This window comes from Symphodus melops (assembly GCF_947650265.1).
Source record: "Symphodus melops genome assembly, chromosome: 10".
In the NCBI taxonomy this organism is placed as follows: domain Eukaryota; kingdom Metazoa; phylum Chordata; class Actinopteri; order Labriformes; family Labridae; genus Symphodus; species Symphodus melops.
In genome coordinates, this window is record NC_136700.1 from 9060414 (window position 1) to 9082107 (window position 21694).

The following is a 21694-nucleotide window of genomic DNA, read 5'->3' on the forward strand; positions in this document are numbered from 1 at the left end:
AGTATCGACAAAATGTGTCCACAGGAATGAAGGTTGCAGCCACTTTATACTTCTTGAGAGAGAGAACATAATATAAGTTAAATCATCTAGTTTGGATATATCAGAGACATTTCTTTCTACCACTCAATTATTTGTAAAATAACTAATCAGTATTTTTTTAACATCCAACCTTAGCCAAATTGTACAAAACAAAAATCTTAACAAGAACCGGTGAAAAATGTTAAAGTTTGGATTGTTCTTCTCTGGTTAAAGAGAAGGAGAGCAAACAATTTTGTTCTTATTGACGTTGATGTTCTTGTGTTTCAAATACATTCAAATTGCCATGTCTGGCCATCAAACAGGCTGGGTGGGTCTGGCACTGTGTGGTTCCTGGAGCAAATATTAGCCGCAATCCCTTTATTAATATGACTTGACACATTGTTTTTCTAGATCAGGGGTGTCCAAAGTGCGGCCCGGGGGCCATTTGTGGCCCTTGAGTGGATTTTTTGTGGCCCTTGACTTCAAATCAAAGAATCAGAAGATTTTGGCCCCAGGCCTCATCAGATGGCATCTTTCGTTCTTTTTTTCTTTTTCATGTTAGCGAGGGAGACCTATAAAAGCCTGACTATTCTTTCCAAAAAATTAGAACACAACAGTTTCCCACTGCAATTAGTTATTGTGTATTTACATTATTTTTTGAAGAGGTCAAAATACAAAAAGTTCCTTCCAATATTTAAAAAAAACAAACAAAAAAACCCTGTGGCCCGTGAGCGATTCTAACACGACAATTTTGGCCCGCAAGAAAAAAAGTTTGGACACCACTGTTCTAGATGATCCGTCTCCCCTTTTTTGGTGTTGAAAGTCTGAAACATCCCCTGATTCAAAGATAAAGTACTGATGATGTGTCCCAAAATGTACATCTTTCCCTCGTCTGAGATACAGCTCCTACGCCACTCTCAACATCAAGGCAAACCTCATGTGTATACCACCCACTGGCACAATGGACAGTTTCCCATCACGTCCCGTGTTTCATAATTCTGAACCTAGCTACTTTTCAGTTGATCTGAAACGTAATTGACAATTGACAGTCAGTGTAGAGATAATGCCAATAATATAGCATACTTTTTTTAACTTAAAAGTTCAATAAATTACAAATAACTTACATCGAAAAGTTTTTGGATACTTATAGTAAAGCTTTGTGTTTACTAAACATCTTCAAGCAGATTTATTTAATTTAGGCTGTCTGGAGGCTTTTCATTAATGCATCATGTCTTCTAATCACATCTTAGCAGTGTTTTTCCCCCACCAACACTCTGGAGAGGAATCCTCTCTTGTGTTTTGCTGCTTGTGTCATAGTGTACTTACCTGCAAGAGGTCTTGTACATATCATAAATATTCACATCAAGACATCCCCACTTTATAATTGAAGGGGGGCATGTTAAAATGTCAGATTCAAATTTCAGTTGGCTATGACTCTTTTGGACAAGTATAAACAATGAAATGAAGCTGATATGACAGTGTAGACAGAAAAAAGTAAAATTGGATTTAACATTGGTGACTCAAAGTGTGGACCTAATCTATAAAATTGCTTAGCATTTACATGAAAAAATCAAAACATGATGAACTGTATTTTTATTTTTAATGAATTATGTTGGATGTAAGTACTTTTGCATTCATTGATTGTTTGATTTCCTTATTGCACTTCCAGTTTATGCATATTCTGACATTTGTTAAAAAGCTTTCAATATGTTTGATGTCCAGAATTGTTATTTTTCTCCAGCCTGCTGCTTCTCAGTGTAGTGGGCCAACAGACAGGACTGAAAGTGGTTCATGCCACAGTGTGCTCCCACTGGGGTGCAAAGAGTCCTAAGAGTCTCTTCCAGGATGGAGACGTGATTATAGGAGGACTTTTTAACCTGTATCACATACCTTCAACTGCAGATGAAGAATACACAAAGAAACCACATTATGAACCTTGTACTGGGTGAGATTAATAACCACATGTATTGTTAAATGTTTGGTGGGTTATTATGTAGTTCCTTATGTGACAGCACATCCTACTTTTTACATTATTACCATACACTTTTTTTTCTGCAGAAAATTCTAATTCTACAAAATCCAGGATTCAGGGATTCATGCTATGAATCTGATCATTTCAAAGATTTATTACATGTCTACAAGTACAGCAATTTATATGCCAATTTTATTAATTTCACAATTACTTCATCAGATTTTGCTCTAGTTAAATCATGTTGCTTTTTTCGTGATTTTACACAAACTTGTGTCTTGATTGTTTAAGTTAATACATTATGTTCTCCTCTCGTTTATGTTCTCAGCTTAGAACGACTGCCCTTAAAATACTCTTATGCAATGGTGTTTGCTGTGGAGGAAATCAATCGAAACAACACCTTGCTACCAGGAGTGAAGCTGGGCTACCGTATACTTGATAGCTGTTCCCTTTACCCGTGGGCTCTGCAAGGTGCAATGTCATTGGTTGGAGGAGACACACACAGCTGCAACTTGACAGCCTTTACAGCTCCTATTACATCTAATGAACAACCTGGAGTGAAAACAGGTATGTGATATCAAGTATTCAGTTGAAATGTCTTATCGCCACAAACACAAAACATAATTTTAATGTTATAAAAGGCCTCTAAAGCAATAATTTGGGGACGCCAGTAGCTCAGTCTGTAGATATTTGTGTTGGGAATCGGAGGGTTTCCAAGTCCGAAAATTGGCCTGGTAGTTGGAGAGATTCCAGTCCACTTCCTGAGTACTGCTGAGGTGCTCTTGAGCAAGGCACCAAACCCCAAGATTGCTCTGGAGTGCTCGCTGTGGGCAGCCCCCTCAGTCTAAGACCTCTCCATGAATGCATGTCCATAGGATCCTGTTTTCGCACAAGTGTGTATTTTGGCCTATTTATGTGTTCATGTCCATTTAACAGAGTGTAAACCGAACCAGTTAATAATGTATAAATTATTATTATTATGTACCCAAATGCATAAAGGTGGCCTGCGTGTACCTTTGATCATTGGTGCTGCATCCTCTACAGCAGGCATAATGATGTCCAACACCCTGGGGCCTCTCTCTGTACCAGTTGTAAGTTTCATTACTTTAGAAATAAAACTTTTCAAAAGCCTATGTTTAAACAATCAAATTAAAGATTCGGATAGGAAATAAAAATGGAAACTTTCTTTGTTTTAAAAGTGAAAAAAAAAACATGTTGTTCTCTCTTTTCTTTAGATTAGCTACCTGGCAAGCTGCCCCTGCCTTAGTGACAGACTTAAATATCCTAATTTCTTCAGAACAATTCCCAGTGATGTTTACCAAGCTTGGGCCATGGCACGATTGGCCATTCGCTTCCACTGGACATGGATAGGAGCAGTGGTGGAAAACAATGATTATGGTCAGCTTGCAATACAGGTCTACAGTATGTTTTTGTTATTGCACTATGCATTGCTTTAAATACACTCTCATGTATCTTATTTAAAGCACAGCTGGCATACATATATTAACATATTTGACATTTTTCTTTTCAGGCATTCCAGAAAGAGATTTTTGGGAAAGGAGTGTGTTTGGAATTCATTGAGACCCTCAAGAAAGAAACTATTGTGACTGATGTTAAACGTGCAGCACTGACAATTCAAGCTTCGACTGCAAGAGTGATTCTGATCTTCTGTTGGTATACGAAAGTAAAGAAACTGTTTCTGGAACTGGCCAAGAGAAATGTGGGCAGACATGGAAATCTATATTTGAAAAAGGATTATGATAAAAACAAAGATCTACAGTATATAAATATTAAAAAAATAATGTCATTCGTAGGTGACTGACAGACAGTTTCTGGCAAGTGAGGCTTGGAGTACCAGTGATGATCTTCTCCAAGATCAAACCATCTCTAAAGTAGCAAATGGTGTTCTTGGTGTGGCCATTCGTAGTTCAACTATACCTGGATTTGAAACATTTCTCAGAAGTTTGCATCCAGTTCGTCGTCCTAATGATGTTTTCTTAAGAGAATTCTGGCAAAAGGAATTTGGATGCAGTCCTCTTTCTTCATATTTCTCTTCACTCGTCATTCCAACGCCGGACTACTTCTCAAATATTTCTACTTCCTCAACTGATAATGTTCCTCTTGAAAGATATTCACTACCATCCTGCAGTGGAACAGAGTCCCTGGAGAACATGCAGAATCACTTTACTGATACCTCTCAGCTAAGAGTGGCATATAATGTCTACCTTGCTGTTTATGCTGCTGCCCATGCCCTTCATAGCCTTCTCTCCTGTAATACCCATACCTGCACCTTTCAGAAACACATCAAACATATCGAGGTGAAAACTTCAATCAATGTGGAATACAATTCACGTTTTAAGAGATAATGTTTATAACATTTTCATTAACACTATATTTTCAGCTGTTACAGCATTTGAACAAAGTGAACATCACCACACCGCATGGGGAAAGGTTTTACTTCCAAGGTGCCGACATTCCAGCAATGTATGACCTCGTCAATTGGCAGAAACAACCAGAGGGGCAACTCAGACTTGTCTTGGTTGGTCGTGTGGATGAGTTTAACCTCCATCTGAATGAGTCAGCTATGGAGTGGATCTCAGGATCCAACCAGGTTGTCGCTGAGCAATAAGTGATCTAAAGTCTACTGACACATTTTCTGTTCAAATGAATCTGACAGTCAGTTTATACATTTGTCCCACTGAGAGTATTTTTTTAATGGTTGTTTTTGCAAAGGTTCCTGTTTCAGTGTGCAGTGAGAGCTGCCCTCCAGGTACCCGAAAGGCCAACAGGAAAGGAGAGCCTCCCTGCTGCTTTGACTGTGTCCCATGCACTGATGGGGAGATAAGCAATGAAACTGGTGGGGAAATTTACTATAAATTCAACCCAAACTTCCGTTGCAAACTTTCTTGGATCCTTTGAGTTGTATAAACTTTTCCTCTTCCAGGTTCTCTTCATTGTGAGTTGTGTCCATCTGAGTTCTGGTCAAATGTTGAACGAACTGCCTGCATCCCGCGTCAGTTGGACTTTCTTTCTTTTAAAGAAACATTGGGCATTACTCTGACTACAGTGGCTGCATCTGGTGTTGTGGTGACAACAGCTGTGTTTGTGGTATTTCTTTGCTACCGCCAAACACCCATGGTAAGATCACAGTTTCATGTAATGGATAATATGCTGTATTTTCCACATCCTGAGGTGTTACCAATGACTCTCAACTGTCTTCTTTAGGTGCGAGCCAACAATTCAGAACTTAGCTTCCAGCTTCTTCTGTCCCTGAAGCTCTGCTTCTTATGCTCACTGGTGTTCATTGGTCGTCCATCAGTCTGGTCCTGTCTGCTCCAGCAGGCAGCCTTTGGGATCAGCTTTGTACTCTGTGTTTCCTGCCTTCTGGTCAAGACCCTCGTAGTTCTTGCTGTTTTCCGCTCAGCTCGACCTGGTGCTGAAATCTTGATGAAGTGGTTTGGTCCCATTCAACAGAGAGGAAGTGTCTTCCTCTTTACCTGTATACAGGTCTGGTTTGTTTGCATTTTCTTAATTAAATGAAGAGACAGTAATTTAATCAATATGCATTAGTAAATGTATTTACAACGCTGAAGTGTGCCTACTTTATGCACAGGTTATTATCTGTATCACATGGTTGTCCATCAGTCCTCCAGTTCCTCGACGTAATCTGGGTTTCCAAGGATCAAAGGTCACACTAGAGTGTGCCATGGGCTCCGTGGTGGGCTTCTCTCTGGTTCTTGGCTACATTGGCCTGCTGGCCTGCTCCTGCCTCCTCTTGGCTTTTCTCGCTCGGAATCTTCCTGACAACTTTAATGAGGCCAAACTGATCACCTTCAGCATGCTGATATTCTGTGCAGTATGGGTAGCTTTTGTTCCTGCTTATGTTAGCTCTCCTGGAAAATATGTTGTCGCTGTAGAAATCTTTGCAATCTTGGCCTCCAGCTATGGTTTACTGCTTTGCATATTTGCCCCCAAATGTTTCATTATTCTTTTGAGGCCAGAGAAAAACACTAAGAAGCAGCTCATGGCCAGATAGTTGATCTGGCTTAAATGTAAACATAGGCCTTAATTGGTTGTTCCATGTGGTTCAGTGGAAAGAGCCCATTGGTCTTCAATCCTAGGGTAAGTTCCTGATTCCAAGAACAGATCAGACAGAAATATATCACAAGGAAAAAACTAAATAGAATACAATAATAGTTGGTAATCAACCCGAGCATGATCAGTCAAATATAAAGAGTTTTCTTTTAGTTTTCTAGATTTAACCGGTAATTCTGGATTTTTCTGTTACTGTATATTGCAAAATTGTTTGTGTTCAAGTCTTACGTTTGATCAATCTTATACCATTGCTTGTTTAATTACAGAAATAGATGTGTTTTGCAGGACATTCCCCAATTGTCACTGCTTACATGTTTGATTTTGAAGATTATATCATTAAACAGTTTATACTGACTTCTTTCATCCCCATCATTGTAACAAGTCACTGTCACATGTTTCTCTTTATGTCATTAAATTAAATATTGCTCTTCGAAAAAACGTATCTTATGAGAGATTACTTTAACTACTTCTGGTTTATATCCCTCTATCGATAGTAAATAGTATAGGCCTACTGATGACAAGGAAATCTTTGTGTTGCCTAAACTGTGTGTTCTGAATAACAAACACCAGATGGAAGTATTGTACCATTATATTATGCTATGACATGTCTCATCTCAGTTTCAGCTCATATGACTTGTTGTTAATATCCCTCGTAATCAGCACTTCCTGGATTTGAGTGGGAAGGGGGAGAGGGAAGGGGGAGGGAGAAGATGGGAGGTGATAGATAATAGATCACTTACTTGATCAATAAGAACTTCCCTGCAATTTGACATGTTTTGCCTGTTTGCCTCTCTTCATTTGAATTGCATATAATGGCTAAAATAGGATATAAGAGTATATCTTATGAATCTCATAAATATATTTTTGAAGTCAGCTCTTGACTTGACTGAGGGAAGAGGGCGTCCACTGCCTTGCATTGTCCCAGGAGTTGCACCATTTAAACAACTGGGCAACAATCATGTTTGGGCGTGGGACACAAGCTCAGGTTTGATCACCCTGTTGGCCACCTTTGATGAGGCTGTCTGGTGTTAAAAGGCCAAAACACCCCGTGACTCAAAGGTACAGTACTGATGATATGTCCCGTGTTTCATGAATTCTTAGGAGTCCCTGACTCCTCTTTTTTATGGGTCCCTGGCCATTTCCTTATGAATCCCTGACTCTTATGAGCCCAAGTCCATGACTTGCTTTATTTATTGGAATGGTTGTTTCTTCCCCCTTTTGATGTTTTTTTTTTTTCCAGGTAAGTCTCTGTTTGTGTGCCTGTAAAGCACTTTGGTCAGCAGAAGCTGTTTTTACATGTGCTGTACAAATAAACTTGACTTGACTTGACTTGACTTGACTCAATGTTTGCTTGGATGATCTGTCTCCCCTCTTTTGGTCTTAAAAGACTCACATATTCCCTGATACCAAGGTACACTACTGATGATATGTCCCACAATTAACATTTTTCTCAGGTCTGAGATACAGCTCACATGCTTCTATCAACATCAAGGCATACCTCATTGGCACATTGGGCCGTTTCCCACCATGTCCCGTGTTTCAGGATTCTGAACCTAGCTAAAAGTTTTGAGTTGATCTAAAACATAATTGACAATTGGCAGTCAGTGAAGAGATAATGCCATTAAAATAGCATGCTTTTTTACTTAAAAGTTCAAGAAATTAAAAATAGGTTAGATTGGAAAGTGGTTGGATACTCATCGTAAAGCTATGTGTTTTGTAAACATCTTCAAGCAGATTTATTTGCAATTTAGGCTGCCTGGAGGCTTTTCCCTAATGCATCATGTCTTCTAATCACTTGTTAGCAGTGTTTTTCTCCTACACCACCACTCTGGAGAGGAATCCTCTCTTGTTTTGTGCTGCTTGTGTCATAGTTTACTTACTTGCAAAAGGCCTTGTACATATAAAAATTCACATCAAGACATCCCCATTTAATAATTGGAGGGGGGCATGTTAAAATGTGCAGATACACATTTTAGTTGGCTCTGAATCTTTTGGATAAGTATAAACAATGAAATGAAGCTGATATGACAGTGTAGACAAATAACAGTACATTTTGATTTAACATCGGTCATAAAAAAATGTTAAACTAATCTATAACGTTTCTTGCCATTTAAATTAAAAGCATAATGAACTGTATTTTTATTTTTGATGAATCATGTTGGATGTAAGTACTTTTTAATTCACTGATTGTTTGATTCCCTAATTGCACTTCCAGTTTATGCATATTCTGACATTTGTTAAAAAGCTTTCAATATGTTTGATGTCCAGAATTGTTATTTTTCTCCAGCCTGCTGCTTCTCAGTGTAGTGGGCCAACAGACAGGACTGAATGTGGTTCATGCCACAGTGTGCTCCCACTGGGGTGCACCGAGTGATAAGAGTCTCTTCCAGGATGGAGACGTGATTATAGGAGGACTTTTTAACCTTTATTACATACCTTCAACGGCAGATGAAGAATACACAAAGAAACCACATTATAAACCTTGTACTGGGTGAGATTAAAAACGACATGTATTGTTAAATGTTTGGTGGGTTATTATGTAGTTTATGATGTGACAGCACACTGTACTTTTTACATAATTACCATACACTTTTTTTTCTGCAGAAAATTTTATTTCTGCGAAATCCAGGTTTCAGGAATTCATGCTATGCTTCTAATGAAAGATGTACTACATGTCTATATGTAGGCCATAGTAGTTTATATGCACACTTTTACCTATTTTACAATAACTTTATTAGATTTTGCTCTATTTAATTCATGTTGCTCGTTCATGATTTTCGACATACTTGTGTCCTGATTGTTGTTCAAGTTAATACATTCTGTTCTCCTCTCGTTTATGTTCTCAGCTTAGAACTGGAACCGTTAAAATACTCTTATGCAATGGTGTTTGCTGTGGAGGAAATCAATCGAAACAACACCTTGCTACCAGGAGTGAAGCTGGGCTACCGTATACTTGATAGCTGTTCCCATTACCCGTGGGCTCTGCAAGGTGCAATGTCATTGGTTGGAGGAGACACACACAGCTGCAACTTGACAGCCTTTACAGCTCCTATTACATCTAATGAACAACCTGGAGTGAAAACAGGTATGTGACATCAAGTATTCAGTTGAAATGTCTTATCGCCACAAACACAAAACATAATTTTAATATGTTAAAAAAGGCCTCTAAAGCAATAATTTGAGGACGCCAGTAGCTCAGTCTGTAGATATTTGTGTTGGGAATCGGACGGTCAGCGGCACGGACCAAGTCCGAAAATTGGCCTGGTAGTTGGAGAGATTCCAGTCCACTTCCTGAGTACTGCAGCTGTGCTCTTGAGCAAGGCACCAAACCCCGAGATTGCTCTGGAGTGCTTGCTGTGGGCAGCCCCCTCAGTCTAAGACCTCTCCATGAATGCATATCCATAGGATCCTGTTTTCGCACAAGTGTGTATTTTGGCCTATTTATGTGTTCATGTCCATTTAACAGAGTGTAAACCGAACCAGTTAATAATGTATAAATTATTATTATTATGTACCCAAATGCATGAAGGTGGCCTGCGTGTACCTTTGATCATTGGTGCTGCATCCTCTACAACAGGCATAATGATGTCCAACACCCTGGGGCCTCTCTCTGTACCAGTTGTAAGTTTCATTACTTCAGAAATAAAACTTTTCAAAAGCCTATGTTTAAACAATCAAATTAAAGATTTGGATTGGAAATAAAAATGGAATCTTTCTTTGTTTTAAAAGTGAAAAAAATCCATGTTGTTTTCTCTTTTGTTTAGATTAGCTACCTGGCAAGCTGCCCCTGCCTTAGTGACAGACTTAAATATCCTAATTTCTTCAGAACAATTCCCAGTGATGTTTACCAAGCTTGGGCCATGGCACGATTGGCCATTCGCTTCCACTGGACATGGATAGGAGCAGTGGTGGAAAACAATGATTATGGTCTGCTTGCAATACAGGTCTACAGTATGTTTTTGTTATTGCACTATGCATTGCTTTGAATACACTCTCATGTATCTTATTTAAAGCACAGTTGGCATACATATATTAACATATTTGACATTTTTCTTTTCAGGCATTCCAGAAAGAGATTTTTGGGAAAGGAGTGTGTTTGGAATTCATTGAGACCCTCACGACAGAAACTATTGTGACTGATCTAAAACGTGCAGCACTCACAATTCAAGCTTCGACTGCAAGGGTGATTCTGATCTTCTGTTGGTATACTGACGTAAAGAAATTGCTTCTGGAACTGGCCAAGAGAAATGTGGGCAGACATGGAAATCTATATTTGAAAAAGGATCATGATAAAAACAAAGATATACAGTATATAAATATTAAAAAAATAATGTCATTCGTAGGTGACTGACAGACAGTTTCTGGCAAGTGAGGCTTGGAGTACCAGTGATGATCTTCTCCAAGATCAAACCATCTCTAAAGTAGCAAATGGTGTTCTTGGTGTGGCCATTCGTAGTTCAACTATACCTGGATTTGAAACATTTCTCAGAAGTTTGCATCCAGTTCGTCGTCCTAATGATGTTTTCTTAAGAGAATTCTGGCAAAAGGAATTTGGATGCAGTCCTCTTTCTTCATATTTCTCTTCACTCGTCATTCCAACGCCTGACTACTTCTCAAATATTTCTACTTCCTCAACTGATAACGTGCCTCTTGAAAAATATTCACTACCATCCTGCAGTGGAACAGAGTCCCTGGAGAACGTGCAGAATCACTTTACTGATACCTCTCAGCTAAGAGTGGCATATAATGTCTACCTTGCTGTTTATGCTGCTGCCCATGCCCTTCATAGCCTTCTCTCCTGTAATACCCATACCTGCACCTTTCAGAAACACATCAAACATATCGAGGTGAAAACTTCAATCAATGTGGAATATAATTCACGTTATAAGTCATAATGTTTATAACATTTTCAATAACACTATATTTTCAGCTGTTACAGCATTTGGACAAAGTGAACATCACCACACCGCATGGGGAAAGGTTTTACTTCCAAGGTGCCGACATTCCAGCAATGTATGACCTCGTCAATTGGCAGAAACAACCAGAGGGGCAACTCAGACTTGTCTTGGTTGGTCGTGTGGATGAGTTTAACCTCGATCTTAATGAGTCAGCTATGGAGTGGATCTCAGGATCCAACCAGGTTGTCACTGAGCAATAAGTGGTCTAAAGTCTACTGACACATTTTCTGTTTAAATGAATCTGACAGTCAGTTTATACATTTGTCCCACTGAGAGTATTTTTTAATGATTGTTTTTGTTAAGGTTCCTGTTTCAGTGTGCAGTGAGAGCTGCCCTCCAGGTACCCGAAAGGCCAACAGGAAAGGAGAGCCTCCCTGCTGCTTTGACTGTATCCCATGCACTGATGGGGAGATAAGCAATGAAACTGGTGGGGAAATTTACTATAAATTCAACCCAAACTTCCGTTGCAAACTTTCTTGGATCCTTTGAGTTGTATAAACTTTTCCTCTTCCAGGTTCTCTTCATTGTGAGTTGTGTCCATCCGAGTTCTGGTCAAATGTTGAACGGACTGCCTGCATCCCTCGTCAGCTGGACTTTCTTTCTTTTAATGAAACATTGGGCGTTACTCTGACTACAGTGGCTGCATCTGGTGTTGTGGTGACAACAGCTGTGTTTGTGGTATTTCTTTGCTACCGCCAAACCCCCATGGTAAGATCACAGTTTCATGTAATGGATAATATGCTGTATTTTCCACATCCTGAGGTGTTACCAATGAACCTCAACTGTCTTCTTTAGGTGCGAGCCAACAATTCAGAACTTAGCTTCCTGCTTCTTCTGTCCCTGAAGCTCTGCTTCTTATGCTCACTGGTGTTCATTGGTCGTCCATCAGTCTGGTCCTGTCTGCTCCAGCAGGCAGCCTTTGGGATCAGCTTTGTACTCTGTGTTTCCTGCCTTCTGGTCAAGACCCTCGTAGTTCTTGCTGTTTTCCGCTCAGCTCGACCTGGTGCTGAAACCTTGATGAAGTGGTTTGGTCCCGTTCAACAGAGAGGGAGTGTCTTCCTCTTTACCTGTATACAGGTCTGGTTTGTTTGCATTTTCTTAATTAAATGAAGAGAACATAATTTAATCAATATGCATTAGTAAATGTATTTACAACGCTGAAGTGTGCCTACTTTTTGCACAGGTTATTATCTGTATCGCATGGTTGTCCATCAGTCCTCCAGTTCCTCGACGTAATCTGGGTTTCCAAGGATCAAAGGTCACACTAGAGTGTGCCATGGGCTCCGTGGTGGGCTTCTCTCTGGTTCTTGGCTACATTGGCCTGCTGGCCTGCTCCTGCCTCCTCTTGGCTTTTCTCGCTCGGAATCTTCCTGACAACTTTAATGAGGCCAAACTGATCACCTTCAGCATGCTGATATTCTGTGCAGTATGGGTAGCTTTTGTTCCTGCTTATGTTAGCTCTCCTGGAAAATATGTTGTCGCTGTAGAAATCTTTGCAATCTTGGCCTCCAGCTATGGTTTACTGCTTTGCATATTTGTCCCCAAATGTTTCATTATTCTTTTGAGGCCAGAGAAAAACACTAAGAAGCAGCTCATGGCCAGATAGTTGATCTGGCTTAAATGTAAACATAGACCATTCATTTGTTGTAACATGTGGTTCAGTGGAAAACGCGCATTGGTCTTCCTGCGTAGTGTAATTTACTGATTCCTAGAACAGTTTAGACAGAAATACATCATTATTAACAAAATAAAAAGAAATCAAGAATAAATGGTAATCATCCTGTGCATGTTCAGTCATAATTCAAAGGATTTCCTCTTTTATTTTTCTAGATTTGACTACTTTGTCTGGATTTTTCTGTTAATGTATGGTTCACTATTGTTTGTGTTCAATTCAGATTTGATCATCGCTGTCAATGTTTAATATCAGAAAATAAATGTATGTTGAGATGACACACATGCTCTCTGTGGGGCATTACCCAACTTTCACTGCTTACATGTTTAATGAAGCAGATTTTATAATTTAACATTCTATTCTGACTTTTATCATCCCCATTATTATAAACATAAGAAATAAACACCCATTTGTTTTACAGCATCTTCTGAGAGATTTCTTTAATTATTCCGGTTTATATACTTCTTTAGATAGTAAATAATACAGGCCTACTGATGACAAGGACATCTTTGTTTTGCCTAAACTGTGTGTTCTGAAGAACAACCACCAGATGGAAATATTATACCATTATATTACGCTATGACAGAGGATAAGAAGTAAAGAAGACGTAAAGGCGAGCATCTTCCCAGTTGGATTTTTTACATCAATCTTAAATTACCTGGTCCAACATTTTGCTCATTTAAATATATTCTATACACACTCTATGACTCTACACTCTATGAATTCACTTCTGTGCCGAGCATGATAAACTATTGGGTAGTCTTAGATTTATTGATCTAGTTCCATCTAAATTCCTCAAAGACAGAGATTTGTAAAAGGGCAGACAAAATGTTTCCATGAAGGTTGCAGCCACTTCATACTTCATGAGACATACAAGTCAAATCATCTAGTATGGCTATATTGGAGACATTTCTTTCTACCTCTCAAGTATTTCTGAAACCACAGTCTTTGAAAATACTTTCGCCAAAATCAGCAGAGAACAACAACAAACAATGTTAAAAGCCATGAAAAAGTGCATCACAAAAGTGATTTAGGTCCAAGTGCATTCTTTGTATCATTTAAGACCTTCATTTGGTGGCTTTGATGTGGTTGTGTCATGCAGTCTTCATGTCTAAGTGCCTTTTGGACATTAAACTCCAAATTGCTCTTGAGCAGTATGGCCAGTGGCGTTGGAAAAGTATTAATTCATATAGATGGTCACCTAACATCCTGTGCCATCAGTTTATGAATATTACATTAAGTGCAAGCGCTTTGAGTGGTCAAAAAACTAGAACATCTCTGTTTAAGTATAACCCATTTACCAATGTAACAATGAAATGCTTTAGAAAGCCACGTAACTTCTTAAAATGATTACTTACTGTATACTGTAAGCCCTTCCAAATATGTTGTTCAATCTGAATAACTGAATAAGATAGTTCTGAAAGATGTTGATGGCATATTAATAAATTGGAAAATAATATCTTCAAGGCCTTTATTAATAACCGTCAACTGGAGGTTAGTTTGAGATCTGTTCATGAACCCAAGATTATAGCATGTCCAATGTTAATACTTGTGATTATTCACTAAATACAACATACATTCACATATACATCTTCCTCATCATCAGAGGAATGGTTTTACAAAGTGACTGATTCCATTCCAGATACAAAACTTTTCTGAACTTGTCTGGGATTCTACATTTTTTAGCCTGTTTGCTTTTCTTCATTTTGAATCGCATCAATGGCCAAAATATAACATATCTTACAAATCAGACTTACAGACAGACAGATAAAAACCAAGCTGATACCTTGTACAAGTATCAGCTTGCTAAAATGTTTTGCAGAGCTTCATTTATTATCTCATATCAAGTGATTTTCTTGCTTCTAACTAGAGGAGCAGATGATGTTTGCTGGCAAGGCCATGTCCTCTTTCTGGTTAAAAAAGCACCATGGCTGTTTTTACCATTTACAGGCTCAGGGACATGACAGCTTGCATGTGCTTGCTTCATAGACTGTCATCATAGCCATTCGCCAGGTTTAGGCCAGAGGAAAGGAACACACTCCAGCAGACCAAATATGACGGCCTTTGCGCTCAGGGTACTTTGGGCTGATTTGGAATCACAGTGGTCTTGTGACCTCATTACTCAGCTGATGAAAAGCTTATCTTTTTACCTATCTCATTATTGGATTTGGGATTGATGCTGGAGGCCTTGCAGCAGTAACTATTTGAGCAAAAATAAATCAGACACCAAATAATTTAGTATAAAATACTGTTTATATTTTATACTTCATCATAGCACATTAGGTGGGATCGGCTGCTTCCTTCCTCATAATCCGAGGCCTGGAACAGGCACCCTTCGCTCTGGTAGATTGTCATTACAGCCATTGAGCCATACTGTTTAACTCGTATGAGGACAGTATACAAGAAAAGAGTGTGTAATTATTGCTTTGCCAACAAGGGCTTTGTTGTGTATGCCATCATTGCTGTTAAAACAGTTAACAAGGGAAATAAAGCCAAAATAACAAGAACATAGATAAAAATAAAATATAAGGGGTCGCCGGTGGCGCAGCGGCAGTGCGCGCGACCCCATGTATTGAGGCTCAGTCCTCGCGAGCGGGCGGCCCGGGCTCGCGTCCGGCCTGTGTGCCTATTTCCCGCATGTCTCTCCCCGCTCTCTCTCCCCCTTTCCGATTCTATCCACTGTCCTCCCTCTCAAATAAAGGCAAAAAGGCCAAAAATAAAACTTAAAAAAAAAAATAATAATAAAAAAATAAAATATAAGAAGCAATTCAAAATATATAAAATAGAATTCAAAAAATGCCAAATATAAAGAATAATAAAAAACACAAAATTTACAAAAGGTGCAATAGAATAAAACACAAATCTATTAGGTATAAGTGATCACTGCCCTCAGGTAAGCCTTTAACACATATAGCACTTCTTTATTGTTTGGCCCCACCTTTTAATGCTGTGTCATCATTTTTATGATTAGTCAATTTTAGGCTTTACAGCTGTTATAAAAACCCTGAACAAGAGTTTCAAGTGCAGAGCAGGGGAGGGTACAGTATGTCATCTGAGATGTCAGTGTGTCTGTTGTAATATGCATTTAGTCATCAAAGTTACTTTGCTTCATTATGTGGATCTTCAAAAATGAACTGTCTGCTTTTGCATTGAGTCTGATCAATTAATTGAACTTGACCTTTTCTATTTCAGGAGCACTGAACTGTTTATTACATCCCTCACCTCTATAGGCTTTGCCAAGTTACCTGAGAAAATATATTGTATGCATTTGAAGTGCCCAGAGCAGCTGCATCCATGTCTTGGTTCTCTTGCCTCTTTATTCTGTGGCCCTTCTCTTCCCCATTCCTGCTGCTTGTGGGACTCGTTGGCAGACAGCTGGGGCTCAGGGTTGGTCTACAGGTTGTTCAGACACTGACATGCTCTCGGTGGGGTTCACCAAGCGACCAAGGTCTGTTCCAAGAGGGAAATGTTGTAATTGGCGGCCTCTTCAGTCTCCGCTATAATCCGTTGGCTATTAACAAGGACTTTACTCAGCTGCCACACTACCAATCCTGCACTCGGTAAAATACTGAACTTCCTGCTTTGTAAGCTGTACAATGTCCATATTATGCAAGTAAATGTGTTGTTTAAAACATGTTGATGATTTTAGTTATTTACACAAGCTTTGTATTGTATTGTATTGTATTGCATGTATTTTATTTCTGCAGATAATAGTTCAATAATCACTTTAAGAGATAACTGTTTTTTTTCTGTCCCTGTCTTCTTGTCTCAGTTTGGAAAATCTTCCACTGCAGTACATGTATGCTATGATTTTTGCTCTGGATGAAATCAATCGCAGTACAACCTTGCTTCCAGGGGTAAAGTTGGGCTATGACATTCGCGATAGCTGTGGCATGCATCCTTGGGCAACACAAGGAGCACTGTCACTAGTTGGAGGAGACAGCAGCAGCTGTAATTCAGCAACACCAACAAACTATTCTGCTGGGAATGAAGAAGCGATCAGAACAAACAGTGGTAGTTAATATGGCTTTGATTATTGCTCATAAGAAGCAGATATAATGGTGATAGCATGGAAACAACACTAATGTGTTTAAATAGAGCCAACCGCTACTTTAGTATAAAAATGTCCTTTTGTTTTATCTCACAATGTGAAAAGGGGATCAGCTTGTTCCTCTAATCATTGGTGGTTCTTCAACTGTAGCAGCCAAGATACTTGCAAAAGTCCTGGAGCCCCTTTCTGTATCTTTAGTGAGTAAATCCTTACATTAAAATGTATATGTTTTCATTTTTCTATCTCCTACTATTGAACGCATTGGTGCCTTTTTGCTGCCCTCTTGGCAAAATTAACCAATTTACTTTAACCTGTTTCAAACAGTCTTAGTGATGTAGATATCACAATGCAGTGACAAATGATATACAGTTAAAAAGGCTATGATATTTCAAATAATCTGTTTTCAGGATATTTATGCTTGTATGTATTTCTGTCTTTAAGATGAGCTACACAGCCAGCTGCCCCTGTTTAAGTGACAGAGCTCAATATCCAAACTTCTTCAGAACCATGCCTAGTGATATTTACCAAGCCAGAGCAATTGCACAGCTTGCCATTCGCTTCAATTGGACCTGGATTGGGGCAGTGGTAGCAAACAACGACTATGGACACATGGCAGTCAAGGTTTTTTTTTATTATTATTTTTGTTGGATGAATGTTATGTTATTTGTAAAATAAAGTCTTTTTAAGTATCATATATAAATACTTTGCATTTGTATTATTTTCCCTTTTTTCACTGTTTCTCCATTCAACTCTTTGTACCAGGTATTTCAGGAGGAGACTCAAGGGAAAGAGGTGTGCCTGGCATTTGTAGAAACTCTCCAAAGAGAAAACATTGTGAATGATGCCAGACGAGCAGCACTCACAATTCAGGCCTCTACAGCCAGAGTTATTCTGGTGTTTTCCTGGTATACAGACGTGAGGGAATTATTCCTGCAACTAGACAAGATTAATGTGAGAAACTGAAATGCAATTGTATCCAACATAACATTTTGTTTTTCAAATTGAACAGCTTTTTAAAATAGAAATAGTGATTTTTATTATCTCAATAGTGATATTTTATCTTTCTGAAAATAGGTGACTGACAGACAGTTTCTGGCCAGTGAGGCTTGGAGCACCAGCAGTAATCTTCTCCAAAATCATATCACTTCTAAGGTGGCAAGTGGGGTTCTGGGTGTTGCCATTAAAAGTTCATCCATACCTGGGTTTGAAAATTATCTCAGAAGTTTAAACCCATCGTATCGCCCTGAGGATAAGTTCTTACGAGAATTCTGGGAAAATGAGTTTGGTTGTAGTCCAGAAGCAACAACTCTGTCTGCTGCTCAAGCTAATAGGTTGCTTGTAAAGTCTTCTCTTCCACCCTGCAGTGGTAAAGAGTCTCTGGACAACGTGCAGAATCACTTGACTGACACTTCTCAGCTGAGGGTGACTTATAATGTCTACCTTGCAGTTTATGCCACAGCCTATGCCCTTCATAGCCTTCTCTCATGCCCAGGTAGCAAGATCCCATCTGAAAACAACAGTTCAAATTGCTTCCTCTCAAAACACATCAAACCCATCGAGGTAAACAGATTCAGGCAATCTATATTACAACATTTTCACTCTCTCTCAAAAAAAAAAGATGCATTTCTACTTTTGATCTGCTTTCAGCTGATGCAGCAGATAAGCAAAGTGAACTTCACTACACCACAGGGTGAACTGTTATATTTTCAAGGGGGCGACACTCCAGCAAAGTATGACCTTGTCAACTGGCAGAAAACCCCTGATGGAGCACTCAAACTTGCCCTTATTGGCCGTGTTGATGGGTTTAACCTTCACCTTGATGAGTCAGCTATTCAGTGGAGCACAAGTTCACACAAGGTAATTCAAATATTTTTAAAAACTTTGATCGTATAACTTACAATATGCTTGTTAATATTATATATTAAGTAGTATTATATATTTAGGTTCCTGTTTCAGTGTGCAGTGAGAGCTGCCCCCCAGGTACCCGTAAGGCCAACAGGAAAGGAGAGCCTCTCTGCTGCTTTGACTGTATCCCATGTGCTGATGGGGAGATAAACAATGAAACTGGTGAGGGAAATAATTAATCAGATTTATCTTTAAACAAAAAAAAGTTATTCACAAAAAAAAAAAAAAAGATTTATCCTTAAAAACAGCAGTGCATTAGCAGCTCAAACGTTGATAAGCAGTGACCCGGACTTTCTACAATGCTTAACCTCATCAACAATTTTTCAAGACTTTCCTTTCTTGTGTCATCCTTGCTATGCTTTCCAGGTTCTCTTCATTGTGAACGATGTCCATCTGAGTTCTGGTCGAATGTTGAACGAACTGCCTGCATCCCTCGTCAGCTGGACTTTCTTTCTTTTAATGAAACATTGGGCATTACTCTGACTACAGTGGCTGCATCTGGTGTTGTGGTGACTACAGCTGTTTTTGTGGTATTTCTTTTCTACCGCCAAACACCCATGGTAAGATCACAGTTTCATGTAAAGAAGTCTCTGTATTTTTTGTAATTGTTTCGGGTCATATTTTTACTCTTTCAAAATGGAACTGCAATTTGAAATATGATACGTGTAATTTTTTTGAATACAAGGTCCAACTCTCTTTTTTAGGTGCGAGCCAACAATTCAGAACTTAGCTTCCTGCTTCTTCTGTCCCTGAAGCTCTGCTTCTTATGCTCACTGGTGTTCATTGGTCGTCCTTCAATCTGGTCCTGTCGGTTCCAGCAGGCAGCCTTTGGGATCAGCTTTGTACTCTGTGTTTCCTGCCTCCAAGTCAAGACCATAGTTGTTTTGGCTGCATTCCGCTCAGCTCGGCCTGGTGCTGGAGCCTTGTTGAAGTGGTTTGGTCCCGTTCAACAGAGAGGGAGTGTCTGCATATTTACAAGCCTACAGGTCAGAGTTTGGATGCACTTGAAAATGCAATTATAATTTAGTGATGGGTTTTATAAATTGTAATCTGCATCTGTGCTTCTTTACTTTCAAGGTGATCATCTGTATTATTTGGCTCTCAGTCAACCCTCCAGTTCCTGATGCTGACCTAAAAATCCCAGGTTTAACCATCACTCTGAAATGTGCCATGGGCTCCGTGGTGGGCTTCTCTCTGGTTCTTGGCTACATTGGCCTGCTGGCCTGCTCCTGCCTCCTCTTGGCTTTTCTCGCTCGGAATCTTCCTGACAATTTTAATGAAGCCAAACTGATCACCTTCAGCATGCTGATATTCTGTGCAGTATGGGTAGCTTTTGTTCCTGCTTATGTTAGCTCTCCTGGAAAATATGTTGTCGCTGTAGAAATCTTTGCAATCTTGGCCTCCAGCTATGGTTTACTGCTTTGCATATTTGTCCCCAAATGTTTCATTATTCTTTTGAGGCCAGAGAAAAACACTAAGAAACATTTGATGTCCAGATAACTCTGAAAATCCAAAAACAATACATGCTTGACCTAAAGTATCAGAGCCCCTCTGAATATAAAAATATACGGTAATGTTTTTATCAAAATGTCTTAATTTTCCTTATTTCAACTACAAACTCAAACTTGAGTAATAGATGTTAAACTTGCACTTGTGTAACCATGTCTGCTTTGGAAAACATAAATAAATAACACAAATATTTCAATATGAAGTTCTTAAGTTTTTTTTTTCTCTCTCTTTAAATAATATCAGTTATGATGGTTGTTTTTGGCACTTGAATGGACTGCAGATGCGAGACTGAGTTGTATCTTGTTGCTTTCGTTTTCATGTCAAATTCATGTCAAGTTCATGTCAAATTGTTCCTGAATTATATGATCGGCACAAATTTGGCTCATAAAATTACAGGCTGGGCACATTGCTTGGTGTAACTGTTTGGTAACAGGGTAACAGTCGAGCTGGAGTTAACTGTATAGAAACAGTTTAATTGTCTCCTCAAACTGTGTGGCAGAGAAATGATGATTCTGTGGACAACATCCAATAATCAAGCAGTAAACTCAACCTGTGCTTTGTAATGTGCATTCAGTGGTTGGCAGTGGTATTAGTAGAGAATGCTTCCTGAGTTGGTGGCATTTTAGTCAAAGACATTGGAATAAACTGAGGATGCTGCATCATGATCTTTGGAGTGAGAGGATGTCCCTGATTGTAATGCAGTGGTCATTGCAGCCAGCAACTGTAGATGATGTTATGTAATTGGACTTCTAAAGAACTATGCAGAGTTGTGTATGTCCCATCGAGACACAGAGCCAATTTCTTTGAAAGAAAACGGACCGTACAAAGATGTTCCATCAATTTAGGGACTGGCATACGCAAATGTATAAACAGGCATAGATGAAGAAGCCCATATGCATTCCCACATTTGGCACAAACTTCTGATTGATAACCTACCCTCAAGGTCAAAGCAAAATAGACTTATTTAACGGCATATAGTTATGGCCATCTGTAACTCAGAGACAGATAGGAAGTTGTCACGATTTGGCAGTAGAAAGCTCATTGTCAAACTGTGGAGATCATTTGGGGAAGGATTTGATCCAGATTGTCACTAAATATTTCCTGATATTCTCAGTGGGATTCGAAATCCCCTGGATTTAACAGAAACACACAGACTGTCCACCACTGGAAAGCCACTAAGCTGACATAGCCATAACATTGTGAAGTAAATTGCTACACTATAAATTTTCCATTTTTAGAGCTGAAGATGTAAACACAACTACATTATATATACGACAGCATGGAGGGTTATAAAAAGAATTGCCTTCAGATCACATTGTTTTTATGTGCCAGGAATCACTGCCAAAGAGAACTGATTGCAGACAAATTCATAAGTTATACAATAAAGAAGCTCTGTAGTGTATTCACTGATTTATGTCCACTTGGTTCGTGTTTTAAATAACAATTCTGTTTGTTAATAAGAATGTAATGTCATATAAACCAATTTAGTTGTTTACTTGTACATACAAAGAAGTGTA

The 21694-nt window shown here is 39.0% G+C and overlaps 2 protein-coding genes across 2 annotated transcripts; both read left to right on the forward strand.

The window, feature by feature from the left end:
* Positions 1–891: 891 nt before the first annotated feature.
* Positions 892–12646, forward strand: LOC306829971 (extracellular calcium-sensing receptor-like; the record flags this gene model as incomplete). Its single annotated transcript, XM_079353189.1, has 12 exons — positions 892–959; positions 1760–1963; positions 8929–9157; positions 9626–9703; positions 9847–10026; positions 10143–10331; positions 10426–10929; positions 11013–11222; positions 11344–11467; positions 11555–11748; positions 11836–12117; positions 12224–12646. 12 exons carry the CDS (start codon positions 892–894, stop codon positions 12644–12646), a joined length of 2685 nt encoding a protein of 894 aa, XP_079209315.1.
* A 3566-nt stretch (positions 12647–16212) lies between these two features.
* Positions 16213–20168, forward strand: LOC306830669 (extracellular calcium-sensing receptor-like; the record flags this gene model as incomplete). The annotated part of the gene is made up of 11 exons (XM_079354262.1): positions 16213–16272; positions 16485–16726; positions 16869–16960; positions 17205–17384; positions 17526–17714; positions 17838–18323; positions 18411–18620; positions 18707–18830; positions 19035–19228; positions 19373–19654; positions 19746–20168. Exons 2-11 carry the CDS (start codon positions 16510–16512, stop codon positions 20166–20168), a joined length of 2397 nt encoding a protein of 798 aa, XP_079210388.1. The 5' UTR covers positions 16213–16272; positions 16485–16509.
* Between the last annotated feature and the right edge of the window lie 1526 nt (positions 20169–21694).